At 44.9% G+C, this 14,831-nt stretch overlaps 1 protein-coding gene across 1 annotated transcript in view; it reads left to right on the forward strand.

Moving 5' to 3' along the window:
- Positions 1–13,434, forward strand: part of HNF4A (hepatocyte nuclear factor 4 alpha) — a 52,256-nt gene extending 38,822 nt beyond the window's left edge. The window contains exons 6-10 of the mRNA XM_033962634.1: positions 3,975–4,062; positions 4,727–4,879; positions 6,597–6,833; positions 10,258–10,380; positions 12,784–13,434. Coding sequence (XP_033818525.1) covers positions 3,975–4,062; positions 4,727–4,879; positions 6,597–6,833; positions 10,258–10,380; positions 12,784–12,926 — 744 coding nt within the window. The 3' untranslated portion in view covers positions 12,927–13,434. The remainder of the gene's footprint in view (positions 1–3,974; positions 4,063–4,726; positions 4,880–6,596; positions 6,834–10,257; positions 10,381–12,783) is intronic.
- Positions 13,435–14,831: the final 1,397 nt, after the last annotated feature.

The following is a 14,831-nucleotide window of genomic DNA, read 5'->3' on the forward strand; positions in this document are numbered from 1 at the left end:
AATGTGCTAGATTTTAAGAAAAGATGGGATAAACATGTGGGTTCACTTCGAGGAAGTGCTTGGAGGGGAGGGTTCTTCGAGTGGGTAGATTTGGGCCGATGGCCCTTTTCTGCCATCATATTTTATGTTTCTATAAGCAGGGGACGGAGACAAGGGCTAGGGGGGGGTGCATCACCGCCCTGGGCACCTCTCACCCTTGCTATACAACTGCATCCCCCAACAATTTGAGGCAGGAATTATTCCTAGTCATTTCTTCCCATCTGGTGTTGAGGTATAGCTGGGCATCACTCCCAAATTTCATTCCTGTCTTCCTCACCCAGTAGCATAGTAAGGGGGGCAGGGAGGCAGTCCACCCCAGGCGCTGACTTGATGAGGGTGCAGGCATTCATCCTCATCTCCACTCCCCCCCTCCTCGCTTCTTCCCCGCCCCTCCGCTGCCACATGAGCGTGCCACTTCCCTCACCCCGTACCTCTGTAACGTTCCTGGTATGAGCAGCAACTCCCAAGCTGCTGTTCTGCCAGTGTCTGCTCTTCCTCTGACATCACTTCCTGGACCCACACCTAGGAAGTGATGTCACAGGAAGAGCCGATGCTGGTGCGACTGCTGCTTGGGGATTGCTGCTTGCGCCAGGAACGTTGCAGAGGTACAGGGTAAGGGAAGCAGTACAAGTATGGCAGGAGGGGGTGGGGAAGGAGCGTGTGGAGGTGAGGGGGGTACCTCTCACCCTCACTACACCACTGTCCCCACTACCATTATTATTATTTTTTTTTAATGTTTAAATATTTTTATTGAGTGGACAACAGTGAAAAGAAGGCATAATGATCAACGAGCATGGGCACACCAGATAGGCTGTCAACATCATCTTGAACAGCATTCCTGAAAACGAAGGATAATCCTAAATATGTGGAAACGAAAGCCAGGACTTTCAAATGTGCAGGAGTTAAGTTGTGAAATAGCCTTGTGGCTCAAATTGAAAATGTAGAGACAGGAACTGTTAGGAAAATGTTAAAGACACAACTGTTTATAGACACATTTCTTTGAGCAATTGGCCTTATGTAAAGACTGAATCTGTCTGTTTTTGTTCCCATCTTGTTCTGATTTTTTTATAATATTTTATGTATGTAACTTTTTCTAAACCATTTTGGGAAAAAAAACGGTATAGAAATTTAAAATATATATATTAATACAATCATGAGACATCTGTATACAACAAACCCGTGCTCCACCCCCCCCCCCCAGCAGAACATTCCCCCTCCCCTTCCCCCTGGCATGTTCACCTCCCTCACCAAGAAAAGAAACAGAAAGACAGAACACCCATGAGCATCCTTGGAAATCTTCATGGCATCAGAGAAATAGCCTCTGATAGATAATACTGATAAGCATTCTCACCAGATGTTCCAATATGCAGACTTCCCCCCCCACCCCTATACTCATCACAGTAATCGTGTAGTTCCTAATAAGCCGTTTCCCTCATGCTGGCCTTCCGTCAATGGAGGAGGTGTCTCATCTGTCCAATAGCAAAGAACTCCTCTCTTGGCCGGCAAAAGCGCAACAGAGACAAATTTACAATGCATATCGAGTAGACCCTGGTTTTCCAGAGCTTTTTGAGTCACCCAAGATCAAGATCTCGTAAAAGACCACTGAAGAGGGTGCCGTAAAATACATCCACTCTACTGACAATTCTACCAGGGAACATTGAGAGCTATAGCTGGGCTTCAACCTCTCTCCCCATGGGGGAGGGAGGGATATTTGCCTCCATTGCTTTGGCCACTGAGCAATTAGGGCCTGCCTTTCATTTTCTGAAAATATTTATGTTAATGTTTAATCTTTGTTTTCTTCTCTGGGACCTTTACTAGGTAAGATGCAGTTCTGTTGTCAATTTGTTAACCTTTACTTTTACTAAAATGTGAAATTTTTAACCCAGTTAGCATTAATTCTTAACGTTGTCAAGGGCTGTTAGCTAGTTTAAGGATAACATTTTCAATCATTAATCCTGAAAAAAATAGGCCTGTTTTTGGAGAAAATAAAAACATCAATTAATATTATTGCACAAAAGAAAGGAAATTCATGTGCGGCTTCGAAATCAAAACTTGGCTATGCACCTATAGTTAGATACCTAAGGCTCCTTTCACAAAGGTGCGCTAGCGTTTTTAGCACGCGCTACCCGAAAAACTACCGCCTGCTCAAGAGCAGGTGGTAGCGGCTAGCGCGCGGGGCATGTTAGCGCGCTATTCCGCGCGTTAAGGCCCTAACGCACCTTTGAAAAGGGAGCCCCTAGTGACATCTATTTTATAAAAGAATGTAGACATCTCCTTTCCTTAAAAAAAAAAAAAAATGCTACCTTAGCAGGGAAGATAGTATTCCTACTACTTATCATTTCTATAATGCTCAATAGAGCTTACAATCTAATTAAAACAGACAAATAAGGGTTAGGGAATTTCTCGCAGAGGGAATGATAAAACAGACAAGTGAGAGGAAGACAGCAGTTAAAACAACATCGAAAAAGTGGGCTTTTAGCCTAGATTTGAATACTGCCAGAGACTTAGCTTGACGTACTGATTCAGGCAGTCTGTTCCAGGCATACAATGCAGCAAGATAGAAGGGACGGAGTCTGGAGTTGGCAGTAGAGGAGAAGGGTACAGATAAGAGAGACTTATGATGAATGGAGATCCTGGGGAGGAGCATATGGAGAGTTAAGAGAGGAGAGATACTGAGGAGCTGCAGAGTGAATGCACTTGGAAGTTTGACGGATAGGGCACCAATGGAGTGACTTGAGGAGAGGGGTAAAGTGAGGATAGCGTCAGTGGCTGAATATAAGCTGTGCTGCAGAATTTTGAACAGATTGAAGGGGAGGGAGATGGTTTAGTGGAAGAACTGTGAGATTCACGCCTAAAAGTTAGGTGGAAGCACTTACGCCAGTCATAGAGCTGGTATAAACATTTTGCCTAATGCCAGAGATATACTTGTAATTTAAGGCTATCTCCTACTGAATATTGGTAGACAGCTGTTCTCAGCTAGCTAAGTATTTGATTATTTATTCAATTTTCTATACCGTTCTCCCAGGGAAGCTCAGAACAGTTTACATGAATTTATTAAGGTACTCAAGCATTTTTTCCTGTCTGTCCTGGTGGGCTCACAATCTATCTAATGTACCTGGGGCAATGGGGGGATTAAGTGACTTGCCCAGGGTCACAAGGAGCAGCATGGGTTTGAACCCACAACCCCAGGGTGCTGAGGCTGGAGCTTTAACCACTGCGCCACTCTAGAAATCAAAATGTACTAAAAGTGAGCCAAGTACAGGACAGTCGAGCCATTGTGACATCCCTGATGAGGTTGGCTCTTAAGCATTGATGGAATGAGGCATTATGATGTCACAGTACCAGCTCTGGTTAGCAGAGGCTGGAGCTTTTCACACTATTTATTTATTCAATTTTCTATACTGTTCTCCCAAGAGAGGTCAGAATGGTTTACATGAATTTATGCAGGTACTCAAGCATTTTCCCCTGTCTGTCCTGGTGGGCTCACAATCTATCTAATGTACCTGGGGCAATTGAGGGATTAAGTGACTTGCCCAGGGTCACAAGAAGCAGTGTGGGTTTGAACCCACAACCTCAGGATGCTGAGACTGTAGCTTTAACCACTGCACTACACACTTTAATCCACATTGTAACAGAGATATTACCTGAGGCAGAATTAAGTCAGGCAGGTGGAAGCATGCATTATAGTCCAAGTACGAATATCTGCAGAAAAATCAGGTACAAATCTCTGTGGATATTTTCTCTAGGCAATTTACAAACGTGTACATGTTATAGAAGATAGAATCAATAGAAATTTATTTTGTGAAATGGATAACTTTTCTCAGAACTGCTGAGAGCAATTGAAACAAGACAATCTGAAAAATTAGGCTGTCATTGATCAGATTTATAGAGTCTCAACAATAGTATTGGTTATTATTCAATTACTTCTCTTCTAGGTGGCTTTACTAAGAGCACATGCGGGGGAACATCTTTTATTAGGAGCTACCAAAAGGTCAATGGTCTACAAAGATATTCTGCTTTTAGGTAACATAGCACCTTTTAACCCTTTCTTCTTGTAACTGTCTTGATAACAGGCAGGGTGGTAGATGCGTGGAACAGTCTCCCAGAAGAGGTGGTAGAGACAGAGACTGTGAATTCAAGAAAGCGTGGGATAGGCACGTGGAATCTCTTAGAGAGAGGAAGAGATAATGGTTACTGTGGATGGGCAGACTGGATGGGCCATTTAGCCTTATCCGCCATCCTGTTTCTGTGTTCCTAATACCATAAAGCTTTATGACCTCACAATGCAGGTAAAGAGCCTTAGCCTATAGGTAGGGAGGAGAGAGTGGGTGCTGCGGATGGGCAGACTGGATGGGCCATTTGGCCTTTATCTGCTGTCCTGTTTCTATGTTCCTAATACCATAAAGATCTATGACCTCACAATGCAGGTAAAGAGCCTTAGCCTATAGGGAGAGAGGAGAGAGTGGATGCTGCGGATGGGCAGACTGGATGGGCCATGTGGCCTTTATCTGCCGTCCTGTTTCTATATTTCTATAACCGTAGGATGAATTATCAGTGGCACAAAGCTGCAAAATATAAGACCACCAGTGGCAAAAGCTCAAAGCCACTAATCATTCAACCAATGTCTCTGTCTAAAGAACATGGAGAGATTGACTCAACAACCTTGGAAATGTATTCCCTCTTCCAGGAAATGACCATATCATTCCTCGAAACTGCCCTGAACTGGAAGTAGGACGCGTAGCCATCCGAATTCTAGATGAACTTGTTCTGCCGTTCCAAGAACTCCAGATTGATGATAATGAATACGCCTGTTTGAAAGCAATCATTTTCTTCGATCCAGGTAAGATGTGATGCTCCATAAAAGATCTCTTGTGGCCCAGGACCAGGATAGGGCATGTTGAATAGTCCAAACTATAAAGAGAAATACTGGGATGAACAGGCATGGAGGAATTCAACTGAAGTGTGCATAATAATAGTAATACTTGTATGTGCTGAGGAAATTCAGTGGCATTAACAGCTGGGAGATGGTTACCAAACCAGACTAAGATAGCATGGCCAGCAGTCTAAAAATCTCATGCCAGTTGCTTTACAAGGGGTAAGGGCACTTGCGTAGTAAGGGAGTGTGGCGGTCTGCTCCGGGCGCCAGCACCAGTCCTCCTCTCTGCTTCCCCTGCTCTTCCCCCCCCCCCACTACTGCACATGCGCTCCCCTTCTCCCATTTGTCTGTAACGTTTGGGGAGCAAGTAGCAACCCCAACCTGCTGCTCTAGCATCAAATCTTCCTCTGACATCACTTCCTGGACCTGATGGAAGTGATGGTCAGAGGGAGAGCTAAAGGAGCACATTGTTAACCGCCACGAGCAACAACTTCAACTAGAAGTACAACAGAAGGGAAGGGGGGGCACACGCGGCAGGTGGGATCAGGGAAGGAGTGTGGGGGGGCAGAGATGAGGTGGGGGAAAAGTGTCACTGCCCCGGGCGCCTCTCACCCTCGCTACGCCACTGCTCAGTGGCATAGTAAACTCTGGGCCGTGGCTGGAGAGCACCTGGAAATGCTTGGGCGTCAATGTGGTGATATCAAGCGCGTGCATGAAGGCTCTCCAGACAGGGCCCTGAACCGCCTGCAGGGGGTGCTGGAGCAGGAGAGGCACTAGCGAGGAGAAGAGGCGCAGGTGCCAGCTGACTGCCTACAGGACGTGCCTCTTGCCATTAGAGGCACATCCTGTAGGCAGTCAGCCAGTGCTAGTGCCTCTCCTCCTCACCGGTTTCTCGCGGCACACCCGAATCTCGCCAGAGCACACAGTTTACGATACACTGCTCTAGTGATTAAAAACACAAGATTGATGTACCGTCCCCCCACTGACAGCAATGTAGTTGGAGGATTCCTGCTCAGCTTAGAGGAAACTGTGGAAATTGCCACAAAAAAGGCTTTAATGCTTTCACACGTTTTGTGGTAAACCTTTTATTCCACATCCTAAACATCCATCAGAGCTTAACACCCTTTATTTAAAGGGCTCCAGAATTAATTATGCCTTCATGCTATAGAGAACATAAGAACATAAGACTAGCCTTACTGGGTCAGACCAATGGTCCATCATGCCCAGTAGCCCGTTCTCACGGTGGCCAATCCAGGTCACTGGTATCTGGCCAAAACCCAAAGAGTAGCAACTTTCCATTCAGAATCCTAAAGAATAGCAAGATTCCAGAATCCCAGAGAGTAACAAGATTCTAGACTCTCAAAGAGTAGCAACGTTCCATGCTACCGATTCAGGTCAAGCAGTGGCTTCCCCCGTGTCTTTCTCAATAACAGACTATGGACTTTTCCTCCAGGAACTTGTCCAAACCTTTCTTAAAACCAGCTACGCTATCCGCTCTTACCACAACCTCTAGCAATGCATTCCAGAGCTTAACTATTCTCTGAGCGAAAAAAATATTTTCTCCTATTGGCTTTAAAAGTATTTCACTTGCATAAGGTGTTTGTTTCTAAGAATTAAATTGATACCAATCAATGTAACAGCTAATCAAACAAACAAAAAATGGAATTCTCTTATTTTTAAGATGCTAAAGGGTTGAGTGATCCCAACAAAATCAAGCGGATGCGCTACCAGGTACAGGTTAGCCTGGAAGACTACATCAATGACAGGCAGTACGATTCCAGGGGAAGATTTGGCGAGCTGCTCCTCCTTCTGCCTACCCTCCAGAGTATCACCTGGCAGATGATTGAGCAAATCCAGTTCGTCAAGCTCTTTGGGATGGTTAAAGTTGACAACCTGTTGCAAGAGATGCTTCTCGGAGGTAAGTACAAGCAAAAGCAAGGGCGTTCACAAAATAACAGATTCAGATGCAATTTTTAGAGCCACTTTTTATCCTGGGGATGGCGTTCCTGAAAGTGTGTTTGGGCAGGATTGGCAAGTAACGTGCCTACTTTTCTTGACTAGCTCACATACTCCAACATCTTTCTTGCTGACCCTTTAACATAGGGGTTACCAGATTTTATGTTTGTAAAATCTGGACCCATGGCCCCGCCCCTAGGCCTGTCCAGTTCCACCCAGCCCCGCCCCATTCGGCCCTATCCTCACCCCCCTCCAGCTCCACCCCCTCAGGAACTTGAAGCCTTGTCAGGAGAACTCCCAAATCAGTCTGGTTTTCTAGATATCCAAAATGAATATGCATGAGATGTATTTGCATACAGTGGAGGCAGTGCAAACAAATATATCTCATGCATATTTATTGTGGATATCTTCAAAATCAGACTGGGCTGAGAAACCCTGAAGTGTACGTGTGTGATGCAGTGAAGTGGGAGTGTGTGGTGCAGTGGTTAGAGCTACAGCCCTGAGGTTGTGGGTTCAAATCCTGCACTGTTCCTTGTGACCCTGTGCGAGTCACTTACTTCCCATTGCCCCAGGTACATTAGATAGAGTGGGAGCCCGCCGGGACAGATAGGGAAAAATGCTCGAGTGCCTGAATAATCTGTAATCCGCATAGAATTGTAGGATATGCGGAATATAAATTATTAAATAAAAATGTGGCACATTATAGATTTGAGGCATGGACTTCAAGGACCAGGGTCCGCTTTGTCATTTTTCAATTGCAATTTATTTGATATACCACAAATACAACCACAGTTAATCTAAATGGTTTACAATACTATATTAAAAAAATAAAACCAAATAAAAAAACATGGGGAACAGAACCAATAATCAAAAACAAAAATTAAACCAACATCCGAACAAAAATCGGGTACATGAGGGAAGAATAAGAATGGTTAGGTTACAATAAAAAGAAAAGGTTGGGGAAAGGAAAAACATCTTTAGTTTTAATTTCTGCCCAAGCAAGAAAAGGGTATAAACTAGAAGGCCTAAGAGGGAAAGATGATCCATAGTTATGAATGGGAACAGAGAAAGGAGTTAAGAACAGAAAACCAAAGAAAAGTATGACTTTAACCCTTTCAGGACCATAAGGATCGTAGGCCAATTTTTGTGGTTTTGACGACATTTTAATGGTAAAAAGGGCTTGCAGATGCCAAAAAATTGATTTTTTTTTGTGAAATATCATTATTTTTTTTAAAAAAAATCACACTTCTGGCTTATGGACAGTGTGGCAAGTGAATCTTCTCGTCAATCTGGCAACGACGCTAATGAATGAATGTCGGAACCAGTTTGTTTACATAAAGGCAGTATCATATGGAATCCGTACATATCAAATTTAGAACTGTAGACTATCCCAATCAAAATTTATAGGATTTTAAAGTTATGGGACAAATATGTCCCTTGGTCCTGAAAGGGTTAATTGCGCCTTGAAAGTCATGAAAGGGTAAAGAATTCCCGAGGGGGGTTGGGGTGGGGAGCCGTAACAGAGAAGCTCAGAATAGGGGTGAACCTACATGAAGATGCAAGTGGGAGGCAGCGGGGTACAATGTCCTCACAGACGTCTTTTTGCTTTCACATGCATTGCACTGCTTATCTCTGCTCATTTCAAAACAGAGCAATAGCACGTTGGTATTAATGAGCTCTGAAAGATAACGCCACGCTATCTGACGGAGTTATAGCAGGAGTCCTGGCAAGGCTCTATCCAGGAAGTCAGCATGTTGCTGAAACTGCTGCTGATTAAGGCCCAGCATTGTATGATTGAGCTCAGGAAGTTAAGAAGAGGAGGAAATCGACTTCTTGACAAGGTGCCGTGGGATACATCGCCCGTGGGTGACACGAAAGGAGTTTGCAACAGAATGGGAGAGATCTTAAGCAAAAGGAGAGCGGTGTCTGGGGACAAAGAGATTAGACGTTCTTTTTTTAAAACAGGGATGTAGAGCGGCAGTTCCCAACCCGGTCGTACAAGAGCTCCGAGCCACTCAGGTTTTTAGGATATCCATAATGAATATGCATGAGCTATATTTACATACAATGGTGGCAATGCGTAAATATATGTATGAGGTATGCAATACAGTGTTCCCCCAGTCATTCGCAGTATTTTCCAACCGCAAACTACCAACAAGGAGAGGGCAGCAGGAGAGGCAGGAGAGAGCAGCCGGAGCGCCGCGAGTGCAGGAAATCACTCGCAGTATGCGCCGACAGCCTCTTCCTGCACTAAGACGGGCCTTATCCAATCAGGAGCTGCTTTGACACGTAGCTCCTGACTGGATAAGGTCCGACTTAGTGCAGGAAGATGCGGTCGGAGCATACCGCGCGTGATTTCCTGCACTCTCAGCGCTCCGGCTGCCCTCTTCAGTCTCCCCATGAAAAACCGTATTCGCGGTTTTTCAAGATTCGCGGGGGTTCCTGGAACGGAACCCCCGCGAATATCGGGGGAGTACTGTATATATATGTTTGTACAGTTTATAATCCACATGTACACCTTGCAGCTTTCCGTGTGTACTCTGTGTGGATGCATGCATATTTTGCAGTGCACATACATACCTTTCAGCTCTACCCCCCAGGCACCCCATAAAGCTGACAACCTTCTATCAGCAAGCCTATTTATCCATGTATACAATGGCATAGTGAGGGTGAGTGGTTTCCCCCCCCCCACCCTCTTCTCCGCACCCCCTGCTCCTTCCTGCACCCCCGCCGCGGGTGCGCCACCTTCCCTTCCCTATACCTTTTTAATTTTCCCAGCGCGAACACCATTGCGAACTCACTGCCCGCGTCGTGTCGGCTCTCTCTCTGACATCAATTCCTAGGCGCGGGACCCGGAAGTGACATCAGAGGGAGCCGACACTGACATGGGCAGCGAGTTCATGATACAGCTCACACCGGGAAAATTAAAGAGGTGTGAGGGAAAAGGCGCATGCGCTCGGCAGGAGGGGTGGGGATCGGGAAGGAGCAGGGGAGGAGAACGAGAGCTGGCGCCCCCCCCCGCCCAAGACAGCGCCTGGGGTGGACTGCTCCCCCCCCTTACTACGCCTCTCCATGTATATGCCCGTGCAATTTAATAATACACATCTCTTTGCATAATGTATGCTCTACACATGGAAAACACTTTATAAGGTTACCTCCCTCTATGGGTTGTCATAACTACAACGGGGTACTCGGCTTAGACCACGGTCTTGCACCCGCCCATTTACAGTGGCACAAGGCAAAAAGCCACTTTTCTGTGTCCTGTTTGTGTGCAAGTTTCTACGAGATAACTTCTGAACCAAAAGGATAGATGAAACACTCTCCTCTTTTTCAGTATCAGATACAATAATTATTCTAAAGTGATGGATTAAATTCTTTTTCCCCAGGATCTACAAATGAAACACCTCATGCGCATCATCCTTTGCACCCTCACTTGGTGCAAGAGCACCTGTCAACGAATGTTATAGTGGCTAATACAATCCCTGCTCAGATACAGAACGGACAGCTGTGTAAGTAACAGCATTTTCTTGCTAAGAGAAGGGATTTTCTGCATTTTGCCACATCAGCACAAAGAGATTTTTTTTTTTTTTTTTGAGTTCTAGTGGATATCTTGGAGAAGCCAGATTTGTTTAAAGTTGTGAGCCTCTTCATTCAGTTAACATAAAAATTATCCCAAAAAAAGGACCAGCGCTTTGACCTGTCAGGTCTTCCACTCCCCAAGCTGCCTGGGCCAGAGGATAAACTGGGCCTCTTTTTCCCTTGAAAAGAGGAGACTGAGAGGAGGAGACATGATCGAAACATTCAAAATACTGAAGGGAATAGACTTAGTAGATAAGGATAGGTTGTTCACGCTCTCCAAGGTAAGGAGAACGAGAGGACACTCTCTAAAGTTAAAAGGAGATAGATTCCATACAAACGTAAGGAAGTTCTTCTTCACCCAGAGAGTGGTGGAGAGCTGGAATGTTCTTCCGGAATCTGTTATAGGGGAAAACACCCTCCAGGGTTTCAAGGCTAAGCTGGACAAGTTCCTGCTAAACTGGAACGTACGCAGGTGAGGCTGGACTCATTTAGAGCACTGGTCTTTGACCAGGGGGCCGCCGCGTGAGCGGACTGCTGGGCGCGATGGACCACTGGTCTGACCCAGCAACGGCAATTCTTATGTTCTTATGCAGAGGCAACACAGCCTCCAGGGGAGGTGTTACAGAGATCACACAGCTGTAGAGGCTGGTAAGAGAGCCCACGACGACAGTGTTCCTGATAGGGCTCTGGTACATGGCCCCCAGTCAAGGTCTGCTAGGGTGATGGGCGTGCTACGTGGCTAAGGAAGGACTATAGAATAAGGGGAAAGAATCTTCTGAGCACAAAAGAGCAGATGGAAAGGAAATGCTGATGAAAAGTAAAACAACGATCTTAAAAAAGCATCTAAAAATCCAGTGGGCATCAGCTCTCAAGACAGGGCTGGTCCAACCATTATGCATGACTATGAAGTTGCAGCTAGAGAATGACACGGTGACAAAATTCATCACCGTTCCCGTCCCCGCGGATAACCGCGGGAAATAATCCCATGTCATTTTCTAGTGTCTATTTCAACCTCGGTCCTTCTACACCAGCATTCTTCAAAGCAAAGCTTGAGGGTTGTGGCCATTCATACTCTGATTCTTATGGGAGCCAAGTATAGGATAATGAAGCGATTGTGACATCACTGATGAGGTTGGCTCTTAGGCACTGGTGGAATGAGGCATTATGACATCACAATATCTGCTCTGGATACCAGAGACTGTCATTCTGTAGTGTCTGTTTCAACCTCAGTCCTTCTACACCAGCATTCTTCAAAGCAAAGCTTGCGGGTCAGTGGTTGTGGCCATTCATACTCTGATTCTTCCCTCTCTCCTTAAAGAATGACATGAAGATGGTTTCCCGCGGTTATCCGCGGGGACGGGAACGGTGATGAATTTTGTCACCGTGTCATTCTCTAGTTGCAGCTTCTGGGGGGCAGCACAGTCAAGTTCCCAAGTGTATTCAAATCTTAACACACCGCCTAATGAGAAAGCCTTTCAAAGAGGTTTAGGGCTCCTTTCACAAAGGTGCGCTAGTGTTTTTAGCGCTCGCACCGGATTAGCGTGCGCTACCCGAAAAACTACCGCCTGCTCAAGAGGAGGCGGTAGCGGCTAACGCATGCGGCATTTTAGCGCGCACTATTCCGTGCGTTAAGGCCCTAATGCACCTTTGTAAAAGGAGCCCTTAAAGTGTCATATGAAAAAACAGAAAATTAAAAGAAAAAAACCCTTTTGAATGATTTTCAGAAATATAAGGTTGAAGACTGAGGGTTTGATCCAAGATTACACCTAACACCTTGATTGACGGAGAAAATTAAATTGGAATACCGATCATAATAACTGGAGAAGCTAATGTTGAATCACCTTTGCACGAAGTCTGAAGTCCCTTAGTTTTATCTGGGTTGAAAAATCATTCTTTCATTGATGAAGGAAGATTAAGGACCTGAAAGCTAAATGGGAAGAGTAAGGTTCAAGGTTTGCTTAATGCTTAGAGCAGTGGTTCCCAACCCTGTCCTGGAGGACCACTAGCCAGACAGATTTTCAGGATAGCCCTAATAAATATGCATGAAAGAGATTTGCATATAATAAAGATGATAGGAATGCAGATCTGCCCCATGCATATTCATTAGGGCTTTCCCGAAAACCCAACTGCTTAGTGGTCCTCCAGGACAGGGTTGGGGACCACTGACTTAGGGCACCCCTGCTCCAGCTCTATTTCAAATCCAATGCGTCCCTCCTTCAGCATATCTAAGGAGCCACTTTCATAGGGAGGCTCCTGCATAACAAACCATATTTGCATTCACAATATTTATTCGTGAGATTCTCTCAAATGCCTTTTTCATATCTTTTTTGCAGCCACTCCAGAGACTCCACAGCCGTCTCCACCTGCAGGATCTGGTCCCGAGCAGTACAAACTAATCCCCGAGGCAATTGCTACTGTATCAAAACAGCCATCCTCTGCTCCTCAGCCCTTGATCACCAAACAGGAAGCCATCTAGCGTTGCACCGACGCAAGGAGAAAGCAAACGTACTCTCAGGACTTTCTGAGGGAGTGCTCCGTTTGGAAAGCAAACCCTGAAAGCAAAGCAGCAATATAGAATTCACTCAGCAAGACTAAGCCATCAAACTGAAAGCAGGCTTTACACTGTAACACAGGGTCGCGTTTCCTGTATTAACATCAAGCTGAATGACACCCTTAGTAAATACTGAATTAGTATAACGGAGGAAGATAGCAAATATGAAAATGGCTGCCCTTTATGGTTTTTTAGTCTTGCTGGATATATTTTATTTTGAAGTGAAAAGCTAACGACATTTTGATAACAGCGGCTTTGGAAGACATTTGCAGGAAAACTAATGTTGATATGAATGCTTAGATGTCTGAAGCCCAACAAAGAAAAATGGGGAGACCCAATAGTCCACAGTGAAAACAATCTACCAATGAAAACAAAACCAAAAACTGTGGATACAGATGTTATGGAGATAATTTATTAAACACTGACATATAAAACCATGAAAATTCAATTAAAAATGTACAATGATAAAAACACTGTGATAAAAATCCAACCGGACCCTACGGTGTTCTTTGCTCACATGTTTAAAGACAATGGACTGTTTTCAATCCAATTCTTTATATGTGAGGTTGCAAACCATTGGACCCCTGAGAAAGGCGTGTTCGCCGAAACACGGACCGTGTAGGGTCCGGTTGGATTTTTATCACAGTATATTTTATCAGTTTTGTTTTTGCCTTGGTTGGCCATATGGATTTAATGATCCAAACCAAGAGACAGACCAGCACTGGATGACGACCAGGGTAAGATGAATACAGGCGATGTTGGCACCCATTAATTTTATCCAGCTTATTTAAAAACCCATTATTACCTACCGTGAAAACACTGTTAGACAAAAACACATTAAAATGTGTGGACGGTCCCCGAACATTCATATTAACAAGGACTGCAGTGAACATTTCTAGTACAAGTTTAGTCAGGTGATGAATCGTAAACTTCTCACGTGCAAAGCACAGGAGTTGACTATTCTGTCTTTCCATACTGCCAAAGCTTCAATGCTCTAGCTCAGGAGTAGGCAATTCCGGTCCTCCGGAGCCACAAGCAGGTCAGGTTTTCAGGATATCCCCAAGGAATATGTACGAGATGGATTTGCATGCACTGCCTCCTCGAGATGCAAATCTATCTCGTGCGTATTCATTGGGGATATCCTGAACACCTGACCCGCCTGTGGTTCTCGAGGACCGGAACTACCTACTCCTGATCTAGTATCGCAGGATGCTGCCAGCTTGATCGTCAACTCTGCTAGTTGAGAAAGGAGATGCATGAGATATGTTTCAAAGCCTACTTTCATCCAGTAAGACTTGAGATTTGGAAGTCACTAGATGCCTATACTAAACTACACAGTAATTGGCTATACCTTCTTAGCCCTTAACACTCATGCAAATATTGTTGTAATATTTTCCTTTTATTCTGTGTATTCATTTGGCTTTTATTGTTGTTATTGGGGAGGGGGGGGAGGGTTGGTAATTTTGTTATTAAATGCTTAATAAACAAAACTGAACTACGAAAAAGAGCTGATATCCCTTACTCTACCTCATACCCCATAACCTGAGGTATCTAATTGCCACTGACTCTTTCTAATATTTTCTTATCATCACTTCCCCTTCTGATATAGTCCCCGGGTATAGCCCATAATCCTATGCAAACAAAATACAAATTTTGTTCACCATACTATCCTCATCCTCAGTCCCTCAGTCACCCCACCTCCACCACAGCCACAGCCACCACCACCATCTCCTTGATGCTTGCCTCCAGGTAGTAACCAACTGGCTACAAGACAACTGCTTATTCCTAAATTCTAAATGGGAATCTGCACGAACATTTCCCTAGCTTCCA

This window comes from Geotrypetes seraphini, chromosome 11 (assembly GCF_902459505.1).
Source record: "Geotrypetes seraphini chromosome 11, aGeoSer1.1, whole genome shotgun sequence".
Classification (NCBI taxonomy): domain Eukaryota; kingdom Metazoa; phylum Chordata; class Amphibia; order Gymnophiona; family Dermophiidae; genus Geotrypetes; species Geotrypetes seraphini.